The sequence below is a fragment of the Staurois parvus genome, unplaced genomic scaffold (genome assembly GCF_062004578.1).
Source record: "Staurois parvus isolate SC_StPar_1 unplaced genomic scaffold, SC_StPar_1.0 ptg001756l, whole genome shotgun sequence".
Lineage (NCBI taxonomy): Eukaryota > Metazoa > Chordata > Amphibia > Anura > Ranidae > Staurois > Staurois parvus.
Window position 1 is genome coordinate 600,904 of NW_028319552.1, and position 26,111 is coordinate 627,014.

Below are 26,111 nucleotides of genomic sequence, written 5' to 3' on the forward strand. Positions count from 1 at the left end.
AGTGGCCAGAGTTAATATTTTATAAAAGATTTATAGATGACGTGTTCTTATTGTGGAATGGGGAGGAAGAATCTTTACACAATTTTTTCAAAACACTTAATGATAACACACTTAATATTGAGTTTAGTTATACATATAGCAATACAGACATCCATTTCCTGGATCTAACATTATTTAATGATAATGGTATGGTCATTACGGAATCCTTCTTCAAAAAAACCGACAGGAATAGTTTCATCCCGTTAGAAAGTTGTCACCACCCTGCATGGCTTGCAAACATTCCGAAAGGTCAGTTCACAAGAATACGCAGGAATTGTACTAAATTGGATACATACTACATGCAAGCTGACACTTTAAAAATGAAATTCCTGGAAAAAGGATATCCTCAGCAAAAAATCGATGACACCATTCAACAAGTGGCTAATATGGACAGAAGTGTATTACTGGAGGATAAAAGAATGACCAGTAAGACACTGTCTTGCCCTTTTTTGACCACATATTCTATACAGCATAGAGCCATTAAGCACATTATTAATAAAAATTGGAATGTCTTATTGGCGGATCCCATCCTTTCCAAAATTCTGCCGGCTAAACCGGAAGTCATATATAAAAAAGCTACAGCATTAAGACACCGGTTAGCACCTAACGTTATCAACCCCCCAGAGAAGATCTCGTTTGCACCAAACATAACAGGTTTCTTTCCTTGTAACAAGTGCGTTATTTGTACGACGAATAACGTAAGGAAACAGAAACTATTTTCTTTTTCTTCAAATACCACAGGTAGAACGTATAAATTAGATAAATGCATAACCTGCTACAGTAAAAATGTGGTATATCTTCTTGAATGTTCTTGTAAACTCCAGTATGTGGGACGTACTACCAGACGCCTACGTGATAGACTGAGAGAACATATTAACAACATTAAAAAGGGGTATAAAGATCACTCATTGTCTTATCACTTTAAATGTAAACACAAAAATGACCCATCATCTTTACAGTTTGTTGGGATAGACATGGTACAACCCCATTGGAGAGGGGTAAATAAACTGCGTGGAGTCTCACAGCTCGAAACACGCTGGATATATGAGCTGCAGACTTTACACCCTAAAGGCCACAATATAGACATAGATCTAAATTGTTTTATCAATAACAGCTAAACTCTATGGACCCTCTCTTTTTATTGTTTTTTATGTATGGTTTATCGTCATGTCGAGAGAATAGGATATGATGATATTATCATTTTATTGTACTGTTCCTTGGTTCAGTTTTAGGTTTATAGTTCTAGTGTCACTGATTGGCACTGATAACAATTAAAAGGATATAGCTACTTGCATTATGTACAATTTTATGTATATTTTTAGTATGGACTTATGTATGCCCATTGTCTTGTTGCCTATTAGCAGATTTTCTGTTTTATGAATATTACATGCACATGGATTTTTTATGAAGTGGTTTATATGCTAGCGCTACACGTATTGTATTGATTCGTCTTGCCCTTTAATTTGGTCAATTGGAAGGCACTTACCTAACATATATGAAATTGGCAGTTTGATCTAACACCGAAGTGAGACCATTAAGGGGGTGTAATGCTGTTATTAATAATGACAGCTGGCCGGCTTTACGTGCTGCTATTGTAACGGTATGTATAAGCAATGGAACTAATGAAAAATGGCGCCCATATCGATATCCGGGTGTCCTCAGGTCGCACTTCTAGAATATGGCGCCCTTTCTACTGCGCATGCGCTTAGCATATAAATGTACGACGCACGGCTCGGTGTTCATTGGCAAATCCCCCCAGACGACGTGCGTGTGCACGAAACGCGTAGGAGGAGCCAGGAACGCCGTGACGTCACGCCGCCGGAGCATCGTGGAGCTCCGGCGGCCATCTTTACCACTGGACGGTCAGTCCGTTTTTGTATACACCGCTGTGTACTTTCGATGCTAGATGTAATAAAACCTCTGTTATCACCTACTACACTATGGAGGCGTCCTTGTTTTGACTCCCTTGGGGAGTATTCATTTGCAGCCATCACTGGGTAAGGAACGTATGCGGTCCTCAGGGAGAAGTCCACAGGCTACCTATCAAGGGACCACACAGATTCCTCCAGGAGCTCGTGAGGGAGGCTAGTACACTATCCTATCCTGACCGGCTGATGTCTCTAAAGGGGAATATATAATTACTAAACGCTCATTTTCCTGGGTGTTCTGGTGAGTGTGCATTCTCTCAGCACTATTTTGCACAACGCCTGAGCACCAGCAGTGCAGGACAGAGAAGAAATCACTAAAAGTCACCCCTTTTATGAACTGTCATATTTATTTATTTAGACATTTACTCATGTGAATCACCTATCTGTCTTCATTGGTATATTTGTGTTTTTGTAGCGCTACATTTTTTGACTTATGGGACTTATTAAATCCGTTTCTGTCTGGAAGGTTTAAAAGGCTTGCTAAGATGCTTACAACCGTCTCCCATTCAAAGCCAGGGAAGCCGGCGTACAATGCTGGAATAGGTGGACCGGCTCAGAGCCTGTGCACTGCACTGATACCGTGTGCATTAAAGCAGAACTCTAGTCCTGGATGAGCCATGGGAAGGGTTAGAACCTCGGCCAGGGGAGATTTCCCTTCCTTTCCCACTGTTGTCACCATTGGGAAACCCATCCGGAGAAATACCATGCAACCATTGTCAATGTGCATGTAGATAGAAAGTAGCTGCAAAGAGGCTGCAGGAGATCAGCAGCAATGAAATGCAACTAAGGATAAAAAAAAAAAAGGGTGCTCAAGTAGAATCCACCGTTTGTCTTCCAAGCAGCAATCCTTCACATGTGCATATGTACTATTGGTCTCTACCAGCTATTTGAGACCTGGCAGAGCCCTAGCGGTGTATCTGCGCATGCACAGGGGGATTTTGGCGCATGTGCACAAATGCACCAGTTTCTGGACACTGTAGCGGCCGTGGCACCTCTTTGCTGAATCCTGCGGCATGCATGCACCCATTTAAACACACTGCCTCTTGGGATAGGTGTGATGTGGCAATCCCAGAACACAACAGGGCCCAGCCTAGGCCAGAAAGAAGGATGTGCTGCCATGCAGCAGAAAAGGTATACAAATAATAGTAAAACTTTTTCCAATTTTGGTAGGAGGGACAAAAAGAGAAAAAGTTACTGTGATGGGCTAAGTTTCACTTTAAATGTTGTGGAGTTATATCTAATGTAATGAATGCCCATCCCTAAAAACTTGGTACACACAGCAGGCAATGAACTGCATAAAACAGCAGATTCCAAAATGAATTTGCAGGCAGGCGCAGTTCAGCCTCCCTGTACAGGTGGCGCTGTTTGGCAGCTGCCATGCAGAGAGAGAGGAGGAAAGGAAGACCTCCAGAGGTGTCATCAGAAGAGCAGCTGTCCAAGATGACCCCCAGTGGCCATCTTTAATGTGGGCAGTGTTAATAAATAGCACTGTCTCCCTTTAGTTGGTGCACATTTACAAGGTGGCTAGGTCAGGGGCAGGATCCTACTGGTCAGGGACAATGCATCTAGTGTAGGGAAAGGTTCTAGTGGTGGAGGGACAGAGTAGGGACTGCTGGCCTGTGCCGCCAGCCCTTCTGCATCCAGGTGCCTTGTTGCAGGACCACCTCCTCTGCCAGATGTTGCCGGTATAAGTTGTTTTTGGGTATCCTCTGCAAAACTCTCTGTAAGTGCTGCCGGGCCATTTTGGCCGTGTTACACAAACTCCGTTACCACCTTGTTGGAGCTTTTATGTTAATGCTTGGTTTCCGTGTGCATTCTCTTCTCTCCAGGTACCAAATGCTTCGCTACACTAAACAGTCTATTACTATTGAATCATATGGTCACTCAGGGGTGGATTGACAACTCATGGGGCCCCCGGGCAATAGGGGATCATGAGGCCCCTGTGTCCTTGCCCACACTCAAAGCACACCCAAAAAAGCCTAGAAAAGGTATCAGGGGCATTTCATGGGGCCCCCTACTGACCCTGGGCCCTCGGGCAGTGCCCGAGTGCTCAAAAGTTCAGTCCGCCCCTGTGGTCACTATGGTCAGAACCAGAAATGTTAAATAATGATTTTCTGAGCCCAAATCTCCGGCTCTCTGAAAAATGAGCCAAAATTGGCATCATTCCACTTGCAGTTACTCTCCGGTAATGCCATTACAGGGAAGTCTACATTATTTCAAACTGCATACCTAGCTTCACATGCAATGTCTTTGAGGACCGGCACATATGATATCCATCACAAGGGACGGGATTACAGCTCAATTGTTCATATTCTAGATATAAAAGGATCTGTATTGATCCTGAATTCTCAGAGGAGATCAGAGATCACACACTGATAAATCCTTATAATCCATGTAAGAAGAGAGACGTTTAATAAGAGAAGACGGTTTTCCATCTCTTCTAAAAGTGAAAGAACGAGAGGAAGTGTTAGAGAACTCTCCTTGTATCTAAAACAGCCACCATCGACATCGTCTCGGAATTTTTTTATTCTTTTAGAAAGGATTTGTCAAGTCTTCCCATTTTATTCCTCCGAAAAACCTGGAAGGCTTCCAGGGAAAACACAATGCACACATCTAATACTGCCATTCATGTGTCAGCCGTGCTCTGGAAATAATGATGATAAACTGCCAACAAAGGTCTCACCATTGGTAGGCCATCAGCAAAGACCACAGATAGGAAAAGGTCCTGTTCACGTAGGATGAGCTCCCTGGCCACCCAAAAAACAGAATACACCCAAAGTCCTCATACATGACTTGGATGAGCAAAAAATGAGAGATTATGTTTTTCAACAGCTGCCTGGTGCTCAGCTTTGCAGTATTCTTCGATATTAGAAGGTCTGCAGAGAGGAAAAACAGAATTGGAAGAATTGATAGTGGGAGGAGGTAGGTGCCCTGTTATAGCAGTGATTTCTAGCTCCAGCTTCTGTCACCAGTCTCTGACAGTCTTACTATCTCTTGTATCCAGGGGCGGACTTACAACTCATGGGGCCCCGGGCAAAAGGGGATCATGGGGCCCCTGTGTCCTTGCCCAAACTCAAAAAAGCCTATGAAAAAGGTACCAGGGGCATCTCATGGGGCACCCTACTGATCCCAAGCCCTCGGGCAGTGCCAGAGTTTCCAAATGGTCAGTCCACCCCTGCTTGTATCATGTCAGCAGTATCTGACCATCTCTGGTGTTACATCCAGTCTCTGACTATCTCCTGTACCATGTCCAAAGTCTCTGACCATCTCTTTTATTATGCCCAGTCTTTGTCCATCTCCTGTACCATGTCCGCAGTCTCTGACCATCTCCTGTACCATGTCTGCAGTCTCTGACCATCTCCTGTACCATGTCCGCAGTCTCTGACCATTTCCTGTACCATGTCCACAGTCTCTGACCATCTCCTGTACCATGTCCACAGTCTCTGGCCATCTCCTGTACCATGTCCACAGTCTCTGGCCATCTCCTGTACTATGTCCGCAGTCTCTGACCATCTCCTGTACCATGTCCACAGTCTCTGACCATCTCCTGTACTATGTCCGCAGTCTCTGACCATCTCCTGTACCATGTCTGCAGTCTCTGACAATCTATTTTATTATATCCAGTCTCTGACCATCTCCTGTACCATGTCCACAGTCTCTGACTATCTCCTGTACCATGTCTGCAGTCTCTGACCATCTCTTTTGTTATGCCCAGTCTCTGACCATCTCCTGTACCATGTGCACAATCTCTGACCATCTCCTGTATCCTGTCTGCAGTCTATGACCATCTCCCATACCATGTCCACAGTCTATGACCATCTCCTGTACCATGTCTGCAGTCTCTGACCATCTCCTGTACCATGTCCACAGTCTCTGACCATCTCCTGTACCATGTCCACAGTCTCTGACCATCTCCTGTACCATGTCCACAGTCTCTGACCATCTCCTGTACCATGTCCACAGTCTCTGACCATCTCCTGTACTAGGTCTGCAGTCTCTGACAATCTATTTTATTATATCCAGTCTCTGACCATCTCCTGAAGAAAGACGTTTAATAAGAGAATAAGGTTTTCCATCTCTTCTAAAAGTTGAAAGAACGAGAGGAAGTCTTAGAAAACTCTGCTTGTATCTAAAAGAGCCACCATCGTCCCGGAATTTTTTTATTCTTTTAGAAAGGATTTGTCAAGTCTTCCCATTTTCTTCCTCTGAAAAACCTGGAAGGCTTCCAGGGAAAAGACAATGCACACATCTAATACTGCCATTCATGTGTCAGCCGTGCTCTGGAAATAATGATGATAAACTGCCAACAAAGGTCTCCCCATTGGTAGGCCATCAGCAAAGACCACAGATAGGAAAAGGTCCTGTTCAAGTAGGATGAGCTCCTTGGCCACCCAAAAAAACGGAATACACCCAAAGTCCTCATACATGACTCAGATGAGCAAAAAATGAGAGATTTTTTTCTCAACAGCTGCCTGGTGCTCAGCTTTGCAGTATTCCTCGATATTGGAAGGTCTGCAGAGAGGAACAACTGAATTGGAAAGGTTGATAGTGGTCGGAGGTCGGTGGAAGTGCGTGAAATCCCGACGTGGTGCCGAGCCTTGATTGTGGCCTCTTTCTACCACACCCAATCCATATATTTGGTCTTTAGAACCTTTCCTTTCCCGCGTACTCTGAAAATTGATTGGCGCCCCATAAAATATTAATAACACGCTGCTATTTGCGGCGCTGGGCTCCGGTTTTGTTTTCGCCTGCTGAGCTCCATACAAATTTTCATCTCTCCGTTCTCTGTGTAAGACAGTTTGACATCCAACGCCCTCGACGGTGCCGCCACCCGGTGCTTTGAGCAACATGAAAAAGTGAGACGCGGCTCAGCTCGGCGGCTGCTGTCACCGCCGCCATTGCCTCCCTCCTCCGCATTTCCAGGTAATGATAGCGCAATGTGACTCCCATAAATGCTGCGATAGTGCTGAGCCCTCTCTGCTTAAAGAGAAACTGTCATTTGTATTTTAACAAATGGCAGTTCTATCTGAGATGATTGTGATCCCTAACCCCTGTGTATCACTGTCCCGCCCCCTGCTGCTTCCTCTGTGAACTACTAGTACATATTACCACCTTTAGGGGTGGGGGGGCGTCCTTGAAGATAATGTAAGTGCTCAGTGATGTCACACGTTTGAAGGGCGTTCTAATTGTCTGCCGGCGTGCATGATCTCAAGGGATTCTGGACTTTCCTGACAGCGCCAAACACGATTCCTGAAAACCCCAACAACCACCATAAAGAAGAATTGTGTGTCACTCTCTGACCTGGCCCAATGCAATTTGTTAGGGGTCCAAAATACGTTGGAGAAGTACGGTTAGACATGCAAAAATGATCACCGATATCACAATGTACTTTTATCTGTGCCTATATAGCGCCGTCAATTTACGCAGCACTTTACATATATATTGTACATTCACATCAGTCCCTAACCCTCAAGGGGCGTACAATCTAAGGTCCCTAACCCTCAAGGGGTGTACAATCTAAGGTCTCTAACCGTCAAGGGGCGTACAATCTAAGGTTCCTAACCCTCGAGGGGCATACAATCTAAGGTCTCTAACCCTCAAGGGGGCGTACAATCTAAGGTCTCTAACCCTCAAGGGGCGTACAATCTAAGGTCCCTAACCCTCAAGGGGCGTACAATCTAAGGTCTCTAACCCTCAAGGGGCGTACAATCTAAGGTTCCTAACCCTCAAGGGGCGTACAATCTAAGGTCCCTAACCCTCAAGGGGCGTACAATCTAAGGTCTCTAACCCTCAAGGGGCGTACAATCTAAGGTTCCTAACCCTCAAGGGGCATACAATCTAAGGTCTCTAACCCTAAAGGGGCGTACAATCTAAGGTCCCTAACCCTCAAGGGGCGTACAATCTAAGGTTTCAACCCTCGAGGGGCATACAATCTAAGGTCTCTAACCCTCAAGGGGTGTACAATCTAAGGTCCCTAACCCTCAAGGGGCAAACAATCTAAGGTCCCTAACCCTCGAGGGGCGTACAATCTAAGGTCCCTAACCCTCGAGGGGCGTACAATCTAAGGTCCCTAACCCTAGAGGGGCGTACAATCTAAGGTCCCTAACCCTCAAGGGGTGTACAATCTAAGGTCCCTAACCCTCAGGGGGCGTACAATCTATGGTCCCGAACCCTCAAGGAGCGTACAATCTAAGGTCCCTAACCCTCAAGGGGCATACAATCTAAGGGCCCTAACCCTCAAGGGGCGTAAAATCTAAGGTCCCAACCAGGGGCGGACTGACCATTTGGAAACTTGGGCACTGCCCGAGGGCCTGGGGTCAGTAGGGGGCCCCATGAGATGCCCCTGGTACCTTTTTCATAGGCTTTTTTGAGTTTGGGGAAGGACACAGGGGCCCCATGATCCCCTATTGCCTGGGGGCCCCATGAGCTGTCAGTCCGCCCCTGGTCCCAACTCACATTAATACATACACATACTAGGGCCAATTTAGACAGGAGCCAATTAACCTACCAGCATGTCTTTGGAGTGTGGGAAGAAACCGGAGTACCCGGAGGAAACCCACGCAGGCACAGGGAGAACATGCAAACTCCAGGCAGGTGGTGCTGTGGTTGGGATTCAAACCAACAACCCCAGTACTGCCAGGCGGAAGTGCTAACCGCATAGCCACTGTGCTGCCTTATGTAGTGAAGAATGTGTATCTATAAAATTGAGCATCACCAGGTTGGACAACGTGGGATACAACCTTTCTGTCATTTTTTGGTCTGTACAATTCCTGATCTGTCACAATAATACAGCGGAATCACCATTTTTCCCCTTTTACCATTAAAAGGACAACTTTGCCGAAGCGGAGATTCCGCCGTCAGTCTGCCGCAGCCAGGAAGAAGCATTTCCTCAGTCTCCTTTCTCCCCAGCGATCACTCGGACTGCACATTGTAACTTTATATCAAGTTTCAAGGTGAGAGGCTGCAGCAGCAGGGGGCTGATCTGCGTCAGGCATTTGCGAACAGAGCCAAGAACAGCACAGGCACCAGGATTTATAAATTGCAAACAACTCTTACATCTTTAAAAAATTAAAAAAAAGGAGTCTATGCTAAGGGCAAGCCTTTACCCGTGATTTTCAATGACAGGCGCCCTTTGTAGATGAACACCCGGGGACGGAGCTGTGTGAATCAGAGGAGTATTCTCTAACTATATATAGTTGCTCTTTTCCAGGTCCTCCCTCCGGTTAGGTGACATGGTAAAAGCATTATTCCCACTTAGCCCAGAGCGTCCCGGGCTCCTGGCGGCTGCAGCTAAACATGCATTATGAGTCACTTCGGCATTCCGGGAAGAACTGGGTCATTGTACGTGTCGTTCTCCGTACTCCTTCTTACTTAATGTAACGTTTTCCTCGTCCCGCTCTTTAAATTAACAACAGCTTGGTGCTGCTGGGGACGGTGATGCGTGACCTGTTTCGATTCACTAGACTTCAAATCGACTCTGAAAAAGAAAAAAAAAAAAACAAGGGAGGGGCTCTGCGGAGCGCGCGGCGCGCTACAGAGGACAGCCACATACTTTCATTATGGACCCGTCACACCGGCACATTTTGTGGGGGGTTTGGCACATGGATTGCTGACCTTACACATGTCGCCGGTAAAGCTGGCCTTACGCATGTCGCCGGTAAAGCTGGCCTTACCCATGGCGCCGGTAAAGCTGACCTATCACATGGCGCCGGCAAAGCTGGCCTTACGCATGGCGCCGGCAAAGTTGACCTTACGCATGGCGCCGGTAAAGCTGGCCTTACGCATGGCGCCGGTAAAGCGGACCTTACGCATGGCGCCGGTAAAGATGGCCTTACGCATGGCGCCGGTAAAGGTGGCCTTACACATGGCGCCGGTAAAGATGGCCTTACCCATGGCGCCGGTAAAGCTGACCTTACGCATGGCGCCGGTAAAGCTGACCTTACGCATGGCGCCGGTAAAGATGGCCTTACTCATGGCGCCGGTAAAGCTGACCTTACGCATGGCGCCGGTAAAGATGGCCTTACGCATGGCGCCGGTAAAGATGGCCTTACGCATGGCGCCGGTAAAGATGGCTTTACGCATGGCGCCGGTAAAGCTGGCCCTACGCATGGCGCCGGTAAAGCTGACCTTACACATGGCGCCGGTAAAGGTGGCCTTACGCATGGCGCCGGTAAAGATGGCCTTACGCATGGCGCCGGTAAAGATGGCCTTACGCATGGTGCCGGTAAAGCTGGCCTTACGCATGGCGCCGGTAAAGATGGCCTTACGCATGGCGCCGGTAAAGCTGGCCCTACGCATGGCGCCGGTAAAGCTGACCTTACACATGGCGCCGGTAAAGGTGGCCTTACACATGGCGCCGGTAAAGATGGCCTTACGCATGGCGCCGGTAAAGATGGCCTTACGCATGGCGCCGGTAAAGCTGGCCTTACCCATGGCGCCGGTAAAGCTGACCTATCACATGGCGCCGGCAAAGCTGGCCTTACGCATGGCGCCGGCAAAGTTGACCTTACGCATGGCGTCGGTAAAGCTGGCCTTACGCATGGCGCCGGTAAAGCGGACCTTACGCATGGCGCCGGTAAAGATGGCCTTACGCATGGCGCCGGTAAAGCTGGCCTTACGCATGGCGCCGGTAAAGCTGGCCTTACGCATGGCGCCGGTAAAGCTGGCCTTACGCATGGCGCCGGTAAAGCTGACCTTACGCATGGCGCCGGTAAAGCTGGCCTTACGCATGGCGCCGGCAAAGTTGACCTTACGCATGGCGCCGGTAAAGCTGGCCTTACGCATGGCGCCGGTAAAGCGGACCTTACGCATGGCGCCGGTAAAGATGGCCTTACGCATGGCGCCGGTAAAGGTGGCCTTACGCATGGCGCCGGTAAAGGTGGCCTTACACATGGCGCCGGTAAAGATGGCCTTACCCATGGCGCCGGTAAAGCTGACCTTACGCATGGCGCCGGTAAAGCTGACCTTACGCATGGCGCCGGTAAAGATGACCTTACGCATGGCGCCGGTAAAGATGGCCTTACTCATGGCGCCGGTAAAGCTGACCTTACGCATGGCGCCGGTAAAGATGGCCTTACGCATGGCGCCGGTAAAGATGGCCTTACGCATGGCGCCGGTAAAGATGGCCTTACGCATGGCGCCGGTAAAGATGGCTTTACGCATGGCGCCGGTAAAGCTGGCCCTACGCATGGCGCCGGTAAAGGTGACCTTACACATGGCGCCGGTAAAGATGGCCTTACGCATGGCGCCGGTAAAGATGGCCTTACGCATGGCGCCGGTAAAGCTGGCCTTACCCATGGCGCCGGTAAAGCTGACCTATCACATGGCGCCGGCAAAGCTGGCCTTACGCATGGCGCCGGCAAAGTTGACCTTACGCATGGCGTCGGTAAAGCTGGCCTTACGCATGGCGCCGGTAAAGCGGACCTTACGCATGGCGCCGGTAAAGATGGCCTTACGCATGGCGCCGGTAAAGCTGGCCTTACGCATGGCGCCGGTAAAGCTGACCTTACGCATGGCGCCGGTAAAGCTGACCTTACGCATGGCGCCGGTAAAGCTGGCCTTACGCATGGCGCCGGCAAAGTTGACCTTACGCATGGCGCCGGTAAAGCTGGCCTTACGCATGGCGCCGGTAAAGCGGACCTTACGCATGGCGCCGGTAAAGATGGCCTTACGCATGGCGCCGGTAAAGGTGGCCTTACGCATGGCGCCGGTAAAGGTGGCCTTACACATGGCGCCGGTAAAGATGGCCTTACCCATGGCGCCGGTAAAGCTGACCTTACGCATGGCGCCGGTAAAGCTGACCTTACGCATGGCGCCGGTAAAGATGACCTTACGCATGGCGCCGGTAAAGATGGCCTTACTCATGGCGCCGGTAAAGCTGACCTTACGCATGGCGCCGGTAAAGATGGCCTTACGCATGGCGCCGGTAAAGATGGCCTTACGCATGGCGCCGGTAAAGATGGCCTTACGCATGGCGCCGGTAAAGATGGCTTTACGCATGGCGCCGGTAAAGCTGGCCCTACGCATGGCGCCGGTAAAGGTGACCTTACACATGGCGCCGGTAAAGGTGGCCTTACACATGGCGCCGGTAAAGATGGCCTTACACATGGCGCCGGTTAAGATGGCCTTACGCATGGTGCCGGTAAAGCTGGCCTTACACATGGCGCCGGTAAAGCTGACCTTACGCATGGCGCCGGTAAAGATGGCCTTACACATGGCGCCGGTAAAGATGGCCTTACGCATGGCGCCGGTAAAGATGGCCTTACGCATGGCGCCGGTAAAGCTGGCCTTACCCATGGCGCCGGTAAAGCTGACCTATCACATGGCGCCGGCAAAGCTGGCCTTACGCATGGCGCCGGCAAAGTTGACCTTACGCATGGCGCCGGTAAAGCTGGCCTTACGCATGGCGCCGGTAAAGCGGACCTTACGCATGGCGCCGGTAAAGATGGCCTTACGCATGGCGCCGGTAAAGCTGACCTTACGCATGGCGCCGGTAAAGCTGACCTTACGCATGGCGCCGGTAAAGCTGACCTTACGCATGGCGCCGGTAAAGCTGACCTTACGCATGGCGCCGGTAAAGCTGACCTTACGCATGGCGCCGGTAAAGCTGACCTTACGCATGGCGCCGGTAAAGATGGCCTTACTCATGGCGCCGGTAAAGCCGACCTTACGCATGGCGCCGGTAAAGATGGCCTTACGCATGGCGCCGGTAAAGATGGCTTTACACATGGCGCCGGTAAAGCTGGCCCTACGCATGGCGCCGGTAAAGCTGACCTTACACATGGCGCCGGTAAAGGTGGCCTTACACATGGCGCCGGTAAAGATGGCCTTACACATGGCGCCGGTTAAGATGGCCTTACGCATGGCGCCGGTAAAGCTGGCCTTACACATGGCGCCGGTAAAGCTGACCTTACGCATGGCGCCGGTAAAGATGGCCTTACGCATGGCGCCGGTAAAGATGGCCTTACACATGGCGCCAGTAAAGATGGCCTTACACACATAGAATTCATAAAAAAATGTCATTTGTCAATTTGTTTGATTTATTTTTTGGTCTGGATAATCAAAGGACAAGGAGAGGACTTTTTTGTTGAATCTAATGGAAACGAATGAGTTTCTAATAGATGAATTTGCGCTCCCACTGCGCCCATAACTGCACCACAAATTGAGCTCCCACCTTGCCCATAACTGCCACAAATAGAGCTCCCACCTTGCCCATAACTGCCACAAATAGAGCTCCCACCTTGCCCATAACTGCCACAAATTGAGCTCCCACCTTGCCCATAACTGCCACAAATTGAGCTCCCACTGCACCCATAACTGCGCCACAAATTGAGCTCCCACTGCACCCATAACTGCCACAAATTGAGCTCCCACTGCACCCATAACTGCGCCACAAATTGAGCTCCCACTACGCCCATAACTGCTACAAATTGAGCTCCCACTGCGCCCATAACTGCCACAAATTGAGCTCCCACTGCACCGATAACTGCGCCACAAATTGAGCTCCCACTGCACCCATAACTGCCACAAATTGAGCTCCCACTGCACCCATAACTGCGCCACAAATTGAGCTCCCACTACGCCCATAACTGCTACAAATTGAGCTCCCACTGCACCGATAACTGCGCCACAAATTGAGCTCCCACTGCACCCATAACTGCTACAAATTGAGCTCCCACTGCACCCATAACTGCCACAAATTGAGCTCCCACTGCACCGATAACTGTGCCACAAATTGAGCTCCCACTGCACCGATAACTGTGCCACAAATTGAGCTCCCACTGCGCCTATAACTGCTACAAATTGAGCTCCCACTGCACCACAAATTGAGCTCCCACTGCGCCCATAACTGCCAAAAATCGAGTTCCCACTGCGTCCATAACTGCGCCACAAATTGAGCTCCCACTGCACCCATAACTGCCACAAATTGAGCTCCCACTGCGCCCATAACTGCCACAAATTGAGCTCCCACTGTGCCCATAACTGCCACAAATTGAGCTCCCACTGTGCCCATAACTGCCACAAATTGAGCTCCCACTGCGCCCATAACTGCCACAAATTGAGCTCCCACTGCGCCCATAACTGCCACAAATTGAGCTCCCACTGCGCCCATAACTGCCACAAATTGAGCTCCCACTGCTCCCATAACTGCGCCACAAATAGAGCTTTCATTGCACCCACAACTGCAGCATGAACTGAGCTCCCACTGCGTCCATAAGTGCGTCACAAATCAAGCTCCCACTGCGCCAAAAACTGCGTCACAAATCAAAACGAGAAAGCAATAAACGGAATCCTGATCACACATCTGAACAAAATAAGAAAAAATAAAGAGACTTTGTTGCACGCGGAGCTCGCCGTTTTATCCGCCTCTTGAAAGGTCTCTTTTGATAATCACAAGCGTCTTTCATGATAAGTGTGAATTCCCCCGCCGACACTTATCGGAACAGCCGCTCGTTCTGGCGCTCCCCGAGCATTCTTCGAAAACGAAGCCTGCACAATATTTGCTGCCGGAGCAAAAAATTCTCCCCCTCGTCAGCCCTCCGCCACGTTAATTACAGCGGAATTTAAATGACTCCAGCAAAAAAAAAACTGCGCGATCCCAGCTCCTCCAGCTCCTCCAGCACCTGCGAGCAAGGCCAGTTTATCCAACGAGGGGAAGAAATATTCAGAGTGTAACCTTCTGTGAAGGCAAAACCGACACGCAGGTTCAGCGGAGGTAATGGCGAGCGCCGAGCGGACTGTATTTGTCTTTTGTCTGGAACGTGCTCAGATTCCACACTTTTCCTCTAATGTCCGAGAATACATTGACTACCGTACACTGTTTACAAAGGCTGGGGACAATACGCCAAGCGCGGAGGCGTTTTCGGTCAAACACGAAAATGTCGCATTTATAAATTGCAGTGAGTCAGCCTGCTTGCTTAAAGTGTATCTAAACCCCAAGAAGAAAATGGGATGTTTAAAGGTTAGCAGTCCTTCATGTGACAACCGCATTAGTTTTTTGTTTTTTTATATTAGTATATTTCCTAAAAGGATAGAAATATTCCTGTTGATCCTGCCAGAAATAGTTTCCTGTACACTGACCAGGGGAAGACTGACCATTTGGAAACTTGGGCACTGCCCGAGGGCCTGGGGTCAGTAGGGGGCCCCATGAGATGCCCCTGGTACCTTTTTCATACTCTTTTTTTGAGTTTGGGCAAGGACACAGAGGCTCCCCTATTGCCCGGGGGCCCCATGAGTTGTCAGTCTGCCCCCGGCACTGACCTGAAAGTCTTACCACTACAGAACACCTCCCCCCTAGGTTAGAGAGGAGGGGTATTGGCGTTCTGCAGACACATGCTTATGTAAAGGGGATCTGTGCTACAGGGCAGTTACCAGCATTGCTTTACATTTCCCAAAAGCCGTGATCAACCTTTCAGAGCCCTAGAGACAAGCAAGAAATAGCAGCTGAACTCACCATTCGCCCCAAGTTTTTGGGACCCGGTAAAAATCAGTACATGTGACCACTGAGCAAGCAGCATGGCCTCTCCTTAGGTCAAACCTGTGCTCAGGACAGCGTGTGCCCATGAGTGGCCCTTCCACTGACCATCCTGCATCACAAATTGAGCTCACAACTGCGCCACAAATCAAACTCCCACTGCACCCATAACTGCACCACAAATGGAGCTCCCACTGCACCCATAACTGCACCACAAATGGAGCTCCCACTGCACCCATAACTGCACCACAAATAAAACTCCCACTGTATCCATAACTGTGCCACAAATGGAGCTCCCACTGTGCCCCTAACTGCATCACAAATGGAGCTCCCACTGCACCCATAACTGCACCACAAATGGAGCTCCCACTGCACCCATAACTGCACCACAAATAAAACTCCCACTGTATCCATAACTGTGCCACAAATGGAGCTCCCACTGTGCCCCTAACTGCATCACAAATGGAGCTCCCACTGCACCCATAATTGCACCACAAATGGAGCTCCCACTGCACCCATAACTGCACCACAAATGGAGCTCTCACTGCGCCCATAACTGCACCACAAATGGAGCTCCCACTGCACCCATAACTGCACCACAAATGGAGCTCTCAGTGCACCCATAACTGCACCACAAATGGAGCTCCCACTGCACCCATAACTGCACCACAAATGGAGCTCTCAGTGCACCCATAACTGCACCACAAATGGAGCTCTCACTGCACCCATAACTGCACCACAAATAAAACTCCCACTGTGCTCTTAACTTAACAAATGGAGCTCCCACGGTGTTCATAATTGTGACACAAATTGAGTTCCCACTGCGCTAACTGCGCCACAAATTGAACTACCACTGTGTTCATAACTTCACCATAAATCGAGCTTCCACTTTGCTCATAACTGCGTCACAAATTGAGCTTCCACTGCCTGCACCCATAACTGCGCCACAAATTGAGCTCCCACTGTGTCCATAACTGCTTTACAAATCAAGCTCCCAATTCCTCCCAATGCGTCCATAACTGTGCCAAAAATCCAGCTCCCACTGCATCCATAACTGCACCTCAAATTGAGCTCCCACTGTATCCATAACTGCATCACAAACAATGCTTCCACTGCACCTATACATGCGTCACAAACTGAGCTCCCACTGCGTCCATAACTGCATCACGAACCGTGCTCCCACTGCACCTATACATGCGTCACAGATTGAGCTTCCACTGCGTCCATAACTTCATCAAGAATCAAGCTCCCAGTGATTTCTGGCAGGAACATTTAAAGGGAACCTGCAAAGAAATGAAGGCTGCCATTGCTAAATGTCATTGGCCAATTGCCCTGCCTATTTTACCACTTTTGAAGCCATCCTGGTAAGCCAACTTTTCTCTACTGCTCTTCGCTTACTGCATGCTTGTTTTGAGTCTTGGACCCAGAAGTACTGAAGCTGGACATCAAGTACATACTGTAAGTGTTATCTGAGGAAGCCCAATAATGGCAGTCACCATGTAAGGTGCCCGACTCCAAAACCACCCTCCCATAGATCTACAGCAGGTTTCAAAGCTGAATGGGGCTTCCTGGTGATATGGGGTCCAGGACCTGATTTGCTGAGCCTGTGCAGCCTCCTGGAACGCTGTCACTTTTCTTTCCTTCAGTGTCAACTCTCCCTATCATAGTGATGGGCGAGGCACCCTGGAATGGGTTTACCCCAAGGGAAGGGTTCAAGCCTTGGAGAGAGACAAAAGCTTGGCCAAAGGATGACTTTCAATAGATCGCAGTGAAGTAGCTGCTCTGCTAAGCAAGAAACCCTGACCCAAAATCAGGTCGTCTACGAATTATTTAGCACCATATTCCCAACAAACATGCAATGTGCTCTGGTAGGGGTGGCCAGCTTCTGTTTGCGCTCCATCCTGAGCCTTGGAGAGAGACAAAAGCTTGGCCAAGGGATGACTTTCTATAGATCGCAGTGAGGTAGCTGCTCTGCTAAGCAAGAAACCCTGACCCAAAATCAGGTCGTCTATGAATTATTTAGCACCATATTCCCAACAAAAACACAAAGCGCTCTGGTAGAGGTGGCCAGCTTCTGTTTGCGCTCCAGTCCTGAGCTGAGTGGCGCTACTGTGACCTGCAAAGGGTTAGAGGAGCCAGCTATCTCAGGCCAACCTGGGCTCCACTGCACTGTGCAATCATCACATGTAGGGGGAATTCTGACCATGGCAGGTATTCTTTACCATGACATGGATTAAGTATCCCCATCATGACATTAGTACCCTATAGGGAAGCAGAATCCTTCATTATAATCTATGCTGCCTTGGACCAGTTAATAGAGCAGATTGGCTCACTTATGTCCACCAGGCCAACTTGCCCCAGACAGCCCTACAGTGCAACTACTGACCTTAACAACACACCCTATCCTCACCTCCGCATTGGAAGGTTAGTCTGACCATCACTCCAATGGATAAACAGCATGGTGTGGGAAGGGCCAGACTCAAATGTGACCTCACTGTAGAAGCAAGACAGAGTGGTCAGAATTCCAAAAAGTATACAGGGGCGCCGCCTTATAGGTTTCTAACTATAGACAGTAATCCTTTAAAAAAAAAAGTACTTGCAGATTAGAACATTTTCATTAACCTGATCCAATTTCGAAATACATGAAAAAAAACGGTGGAGAATAAATGATAAGCCGTTGTCGGCCGGCGTACAGTAAGAAGCGCCGCCGTTGGATCAGATATCACAGCGATTCCCTGTCAAGGTCTATTTTTCTTCTTATATTGTTGCTAAATTTGCCAGATTTGTCAAGCAGTAAATGAGATTCAGATAACGTGTTTCCTAAATGAAATGTCACGGAGATGAAATAAATATCGTTAAATGTCTTTAAAGGACGAGCGACGGCGGCATAAAAGATACACGTTGACTGAATCGGCCTCAACATCCTCTGAATGGCAGAAATGGGAACACTGACATTTAATGAAATTTAAACAACTTTCTCTGTAGGCCCGATCATCATTCTGTCTAGCCGGGAAAAAAAAAAGAAAAGAACCCGTTATTGTGGTTGGCAAGCTGTGCCACTCATATCGGCATTTGTCATCTGCCAAGCTTGGTTGTTTTTTGATTGGCTGATATTCTGGGACAATTTCCTGTTCCAACACCGCCCTCTCTCTAAGACTCCTCCTTCAACCCCACCTATGCTTAGTGGAACAGAGCACCAAGAAAAGCCTGCTGAATTTTCCTGCCTTTTTATGAGATGGTATAACCAGACAAGGCAGGGTGATCTGGGCTAAATGAAACCCAAAATCCCATCACTGATCCATTGCAGAGCACAGTAAAGTCTTCTATAATGGCAGGTATCCACATGTCACACATTACACAAACAGGGGTGGACTGACAACTCATGGGGCCCCCAGGCACTAGGGGATCATGGTCCACTGTTGTCACTATCACGAAACTTGCCCTAAGAAATGCCATGTAGCCATTGCTGGAGCGCATGTAGACAGGAAGTGGTTGCAAAGAGGCTGCAGAACATACCCAGCACTACAACAAACGATTAAAAAAAGTGAAAGGTATTTTATGGAAGAAAAATTACAATTGTTTAGCAGACTAAATGTTCTTTAGTAAGGGGTTATATCTACAGTATTTTAACTCACAAAGGATTGGCGGTTGGGCTTAGTTCCAGAAAGCAGACCAGAAGGTGTCATAAAGGCAATGGGCCCTCAGAACTGAAGACTTTAAAGGCATTGTCATACTCTGGCAGTGCTTTTTTGAAGTCAAAAAGTTCAGTTCTAGACAATACAAAGGCCTTGCCGGTTTATAAACTGACGCATTTCCCGTGATACAGTATAACAGGGGCGGACTGACAACTCATGGGGCCCCCGGGCAATAGGGGATCATGGGGCCCCTGTGTCCTTGCCCAAACTCAAAAAAGCCTATGAAAAAGGTACCAGGGGCATCTCAAGGGGCCCCCTACTGACCCCGGGCCCTCGGTCAGTGCCCGAGTTTCCAAATGGTCAGTCCGCCCCTGTACACAACTGTTCCAGGCTTGTTGGTCACCATCAGTACAGTGCATGGAAACAGTAGAGTAGCACTTGAAGACATAGCTCTAGCCAAAGTAAGGAAAGATCTCCCCAAATGGATCAAAGAGAGCAATAGAGAGTGAGTCTCTGCCCAATCCTACTGCCACTCAAACCTGGATATAAAAACTGTTTTAACTGCTTTAAATCATTAGCACAAGGGTGAGGTTGTCCAGTGTCCAGGGCGAGGAGCTGCACCTTCTCCCCTGCTAACACACCACCATGCACCCGTTCCTTACCCTCTGTGTTTGGGCTGCCCATGGAGTGAGCATTGCGCATGCATGGATAATTGCTCGCTTTCCAACAGCTGGAAGGCTGTTGCTCATGTAGTGTTGGCTTGGTGGCTGGGGCATGGTGTGACAGTAGTAGCAGTCAAATCAGACATGAAGCCACAGCCCACAACACCCTCTTCCCCCTTGCATGTGGAGCTGCACCCAGGGCGGCTGTCCCTCTTGCCCCCTCCTTGTCCCAGCCCTTCTCAGTATGAAAATGTGCACCAGTATTCAATAATTAGACATACACTATTTTGCCAAAAGTATTGGGCCAGCCCTTCAAATCATTGGATCTGATGAACATGTCAGGGTTTGGCGGTTGCCAGAAGAACGGTACTTGCTTTGCTGCATTGTGCCAAGTGTAAAGTTTGCTGGAGGGGGGATTATGGTGTGGGGTTGTTTTTCAGGGGTTGGGCTTGGCCCCCTAGTTTCAGTGAAGAGAACTCTTAAGGCGTCAGCATACCAAGACAATATGTACAATTTCATGCTCCCAACTTTGTGGGGACAGTTTGGGGATGGCCCCTTCCTGTTCCAGCATGACTGCGCACCAGTGCACAAAGCAAGGTCCATAAAGACCTGGAGGAGCAAGTTTGGGGTGGAGGAACTTGACTGGCCTGAGTCCTGACCTCAACCCCATAGAACACCTTTGGGATGAATTAGAGCGGAGACTGCGAGCCAGGCCTCCTCCCCCGACATCAGTGCCTGACCTGACAAATGTGCTTCTGGAAGAATGGTCCAACCTTCCCATAGACACCCTCATAAACCTTGTGGACGGCCTTCCCAGAAGAGTTGAAGCTGTTATAGCTGCAAAGGGCGGGGCCAACCAATATTGAACCCTACGGACTAAGACTGGGGGGCCATTAAAGATCATGTGCGTGGAAAGGCAGGCGGCCCAATACTTTTGGCAATATAATGTATGATAGGATTTGGTGTACCCTTATCAGAGTAACTGACTCCCTTAGACACTAGCAATGTGTTCTTACTTGTTATAAAGGACAATGTCCGGCCTCCAGATCAGCTCTGATGGGATCCGTATTGAGGTCACATTCTCGTATTCCAGAGGGTCCCAACGCAGCTTGTAATCATGCCATTCCTATAAGACAGGGCGGTGACAAAAGATCAGATGATAAGATTATGTCATTGCTAGTCAAAGCCTCCAGCTATGAAAATTCTACAACATGTCCCCAGCTCAGTGAGCATTTCCAAAAATACGAAGCTGACCCAATCTTGGATAACTACAGCACCTTGCTACAAAGAATGAAAGGAACAGGGACCATAGGGATGTCATTATAGGGTCCTCTGTTAGAGCATTTCTAAATGCTTGGTTTTACTGAAATAATCCCAGGTGACCCTTCCATAAAGGTCCTGTTTCAGACATTTCTGGTATAGAGTGACAACACTCTTTCAATTGTGCGCCTATGTTGTCACCATGCCATACGGGATTCCAACTGTACGCCCCTTGAGGGTTAGGTACCTTAGATTGTACTCCCCTTGAGGGTTAGGGACCTTAGATTGTACGCCCCTTGAGGGTTAGGGACCTTAGATTGTACGCCCCTTGAGGGTTAGGGTCCTTAGATTGCACGCCCCTTGAGGGTTAGGGACCTTAGATTGTACGCCCCTTGAGGGTTAGGGACCTTAGATTGTACGCCCCTTGAGGGTTAGGGACCTTAGATTGTACGCCCCTTGAGGGTTAGGGACCTTAGATTGTACGCCCCTTGAGGGTTAGGGTCCTTAGATTGCACGCCCCTTGAGGGTTAGGGACCTTAGATTGTACGCCCCTTGAGGGTTGGGGACCTTAGATTGTACGCCCCTTGAGGGTTGGGAACCTTAGATTGTACGCCCCTTGAGGGTTGGGGACCTTACATTGTACGCCCCTTGAGGGTTAGGGACCTTACATTGTACGCCCCTTGAGGGTTAGGGACCTTAGATTGTACGCCTCTTGAGGGTTATGGCCCTTAGATTGTACGCCTCTTGAGGGTTAGGGACCTTAGATTGTACGTCCCTTGAGGGTTAGGGACCTTAGATTGTACGCCCCTTGAGAGTTAGGGACCTTAGATTGTACGCCCCTTGAGGGTTAGGGACCTTACATTGTACGCCCCTTGAGGGTTAGGGACCTTACATTGTACGCCCCTTGAGGGTTAGGGACCTTACATTGTACGCCCCTTGAGAGTTAGGGACCTTAGATTGTACGCCTCTTGAGGGTTAGGGACCTTATATTGTACGCCCCTTGAGGGTTAGGGACCTTAGATTGTACACCCCTTGAGGGTTAGGGACCTTAGATTGTATGCCCCTTGAGGGTTAGGGACCTTAGATTGTACGCCCCTTGAGGGTTAGGGACCTTAGATTGTACGCCCCTTGAGGGTTAGGGACCTTAGATTGTACGCCCCTTGAGGGTTAGGGACCTTAGATTGTACACCCCTTGAGGGTTAGGGACTGATGTGAATGTACAATATATATGTAAAGTGCTGCGTTAATTGATGGTGCTATATAAGTACCTGAAATAAATAAAATAAAAGGAAAGCAAAGAAGAAGCTGTTTGACTTCAGACTGTCTCTCTGAATTCCCTGAAGTTGCTCTGCATTGCTTCATCATTCTCATTGACTTGTATTTAGAGAGCAGCAGTCCAGATGCAATCAAGCACCCGAGTATAGAAATCCTATGAGCCAAGTCACTAGTGATCCTGAAATGACTACCCTGCTCCTATGGTACTGCTCCCTCACTGGGTAATCTCACCCACCAGCAGGATTGGCGATGGAACAACACCTCGGTTGGTTTTTACTCCTTGGGAGCAGGCGAGCGTTCCCTTAGTAATCCTTTGCAGTTGCATGTTATTTCAAGTGATCATGCGACTCACCTGTTTCACCCACACGTTCGTGGTCATCATCTGATTTTTCTCATCCTACAAAAAGACAAAAAAAAAAAAAAAAGTCAAAAAAAGAATCAGTGTGGATATTTTTTGTTAGTAGGGCTTGTCAATTGGGAGCTTGGCTCAGGTTTTTGAGTTCTAACAAGCACTCCTAGACTGCTGGGCTCTAAAGCATTTAATGAAACAGACCGGTTGGCTAACATTTTCAGGGCATAAATGTGTTGCTTCAACCTAAATGCAGCTTGGAACACTCAGTCCACGCCTACTATGGATCTAAAGTGCTTCCCATGGTAGGCCCTTCCTCTGCTATATATTCTGCATTAGCCACGTGTGTGTACAGACAGGGGCGTATGTACCACAAGGCAAACAAGGCATTTGCCTAGGGCGGCATTTTTCAGGGGGGCAGCACATCCCCCCAGAAAGAGGGATGGAAGAAGGGAAACGCACATCATGGGAACCAGGTGGGATCTGAGAGAGGCTTTGGGCTGCTTGATGATGTATGTAGAGCCTGACTCTCATTCCTGGGGATGTCCGGAGCTGTGAAGATGGGTGTCTTTCTCTATCGCTGGGAAGTGGGGGGGGGGTAGTTGAAGGTTCTCCCAGGTGGGGGGCAGGGGTGTTGTTGGTCAAAGTCAGGCCCTCTCCATGGGAGCAGGAAGGTGGGGTAGTTGGTCTTGTCTGCGGGGGGCAGACGATTTCTCTATTGCCTAGGGCAGCACAAAACTGAAATACACAACTGTGTAAAGAGCATTGAAAACTACCTGAACTCTGGAAGCTATGCCCAAAAAAAACATAGAAGACAAATGGCTAATCACCAATAATGGCATGGAGGTGGCCATCTTGGTAGAGGCAGGGCTTTGCTTCCCTATGTCAGAGCCTCCAGCAACGAGAACAGTAAGCAGCACAGTAGTGACATAAACCAAATCTTCAGAGACTAGCAGTCGGAGACAGCACTATCCTACATCTCACACTGTAGACATCTATCAATGATGCCTAGCAGGGCTGGATCTAGCCAGTATGATATGGGGGTGCAGTAAAAAATGTCAGGGGGCCGAGGATATGAGGTCAGCAGGGCAGTGTACAAAAACAAGAATCAATAGCAGAGTGTACTGGGAGTCAACAGGTCAGAGGATAGGGATTAGCAGAACAGAGGGCAGGGAGCAGCAGTTTGTACAGCAGTGTACTTCTGCACAACCAGCCAGAAAAGCACCCCCTTAGATCCGGCCATGATGCCTAGGCACAAAACTGCACATAACAGGAAGTGCCCCACTACTTTTTAAAAGGATTTTGAGATAAAAATTTTTTTTTTAGGATACAGCGTAGGTACAATTGCCATTTCTAGAAGTTCCCTACAACATAGCAAATCCTCACTCTTTGAGTTAGTTCCACTTCATGAATCTGCAGCAACTGATCACTCTGTACCCACTGGGTGACAACACGTGGGAACTTTGTCACCTGGGATTAGCACTCTGTCTGTTCTTGCAGCCCTTCACCATTCCAAAGTCATGATGTTTCCCCAGAACCTCCTGAAACAGCCTTGAGCTGGTGACCCGAAGTTTACAGCCTCAAAATGCACTAAACACTATTCTGAAAAAGGGGGATTTAAGGGTGTTCAAAGCACACAAGGAAAACTATGAATTTTTTTTACATGCCAAAAGGAATGGCAGGTTCGTTTTCACCAGTCTTGTGATGCAGGCAGATCTATGACCTCACATTTCTCTGCTATGCCTAAGCCATGCAGCCTGGTCCAGGATCCTCCCCGGCCTGTGATTGGACAGTGAGGGGACAGCACAGTATTGATGAGTGTGATGGGAGTCACTTTGGGTGGGGGGCCCATGGAACCCAGCTTACTTTGGAGAGGTGGGGAGACCCCTGTCTCAGCTCCCCATATCCCTATTATGTGTAAGTCACCCTGTGCCTGTTAGGGGTACAGGGTGATCTGTCCAAATATTGGGGTGGGGGGTTGTTGATTGTTTAATGTCATGTGGATGCATCCCATTGTTGTATTGTGTGTCTGGCTTGGAAGCAAACTATTATGGGATGCATGCAGGGGCGGACTGACCATTTAAAAACTTGGGCACTGCCCGAGGGCCCGGGGTCAGTAGGGGGCCCCATGAGATGCCCCGGTACCTTTTTCATAGGCTTTTTTGAGTGTGGGCAAGGACACAGGGGCCCAATGATCCCCTATTGCCCGGGGGCCCCATGAGTTGTCAGTCCGCCCCTGGATGTAGGTGTTTATGTGTATTAGCTTAGTGGGGGGGGGGTCCTCCAGCAGCCCTCCCTTCTGATGGGACTGTCTGCTGGTGAGAAGCTGGAATACCTGTGTGTCTCTTGTTACTAAATGTAGATTGCCCCGCCCTCTGTCATTATGCAGGGAGGGGGGGATTGTCCCCTGAGTGTATATATCTTGTATCTGTGTTCAAATAAATTAGTCTACCTCCTGGTTTACTTCAAGACTGGTGTTGTCTAGTCTTGTATGGCCGGCTGTGGTGTCCGTAGTCGGTGTTCGGACGGGGAAGCGGTATTCTAACGGAAGTACTGAAGCTCAGTTTTGGTCGGTTCCGTTACAATGAGGTCATCCCTCTGCTCTCCCCACCTTTATGCATGCTCAGACGGGGCTGTACAAAGCCGGAAGGTAAGTAGGAGTCTGACATCAAGGGAGATTCAGGTACTTATACTAGCTATATGTAAATATACTGTACAATTCATTATTTTCTAATGAATGCATTGACTAATTAAGCAGTTTTTGTTTCTTTTTTTAATTCTGGCCTGAAACAAAATGACAGGTGCATGTAAATCTTGGCATGCTGGGAATATGATCCTAGCTGGTCAGCCGCAGGCAGTTCGGAGCAAATAGAAACATATTTCTGCGGACTGTGGAGATTCTGAACCATCATCAGCGAGACTCATTGAGCGAGGCCCCCTCCTCCACTCCCCCCCACTCATCTCCGCCAGCAAGTCTCTCTATAGATCTCATGCCCACCCCGGCCTGGTGCCATCCTCCCCTCCCTACCACGGCACCACCTGCTACATAAACACTTGGAGCATACAGCAGCTGCCGCGCCAGGATAACACGCGGCGTACGACAATGCTGAGCCCAATCTCTATGTGCCAAGGCCACCCAAAAATAATTGATCATCCGGAAGAGCTGTATAATGGAGAGTGAGAGCGAGAGTGACGGCGATAACACCATTAGCAACTCATCTCCAGCGCTGTAAATAATTGAGACGATTTGCCACCACTAAACACCGACATTATGGTTTGAACACAAAAAAGGGGGAGGGGCAAACAGTTCTGGTTGCTATGACATCGCAGTGTAAAGGTGCAGTTGCAGTATTTGTGTGTCCATACACAGCAGATAGAAGATATCTGTGAACAATGTGAGTGCTACACTCTTTCATTACACATGTGTACACAGTGTAGGGGTCAACCAGAAAGTGATCACTTCCAAGAATCGGGAAGTATTCTTTGACC

The 26,111-nt window shown here is 48.8% G+C and overlaps 1 protein-coding gene across 1 annotated transcript in view; it reads right to left on the reverse strand.

The window, feature by feature from the left end:
* Positions 1–26,111, reverse strand: part of CHRNA4 (cholinergic receptor nicotinic alpha 4 subunit) — a 49,904-nt gene that overhangs the window by 18,758 nt on the left and 5,035 nt on the right. The window contains exons 2-3 of the mRNA XM_089663736.1: positions 22,626–22,670; positions 20,755–20,864 (exon numbers count right to left, since the gene is read on the reverse strand). Of these exons, the coding sequence (XP_089519862.1) occupies positions 20,755–20,864; positions 22,626–22,655 (140 nt within the window). The 5' untranslated portion in view covers positions 22,656–22,670. The remainder of the gene's footprint in view (positions 1–20,754; positions 20,865–22,625; positions 22,671–26,111) is intronic.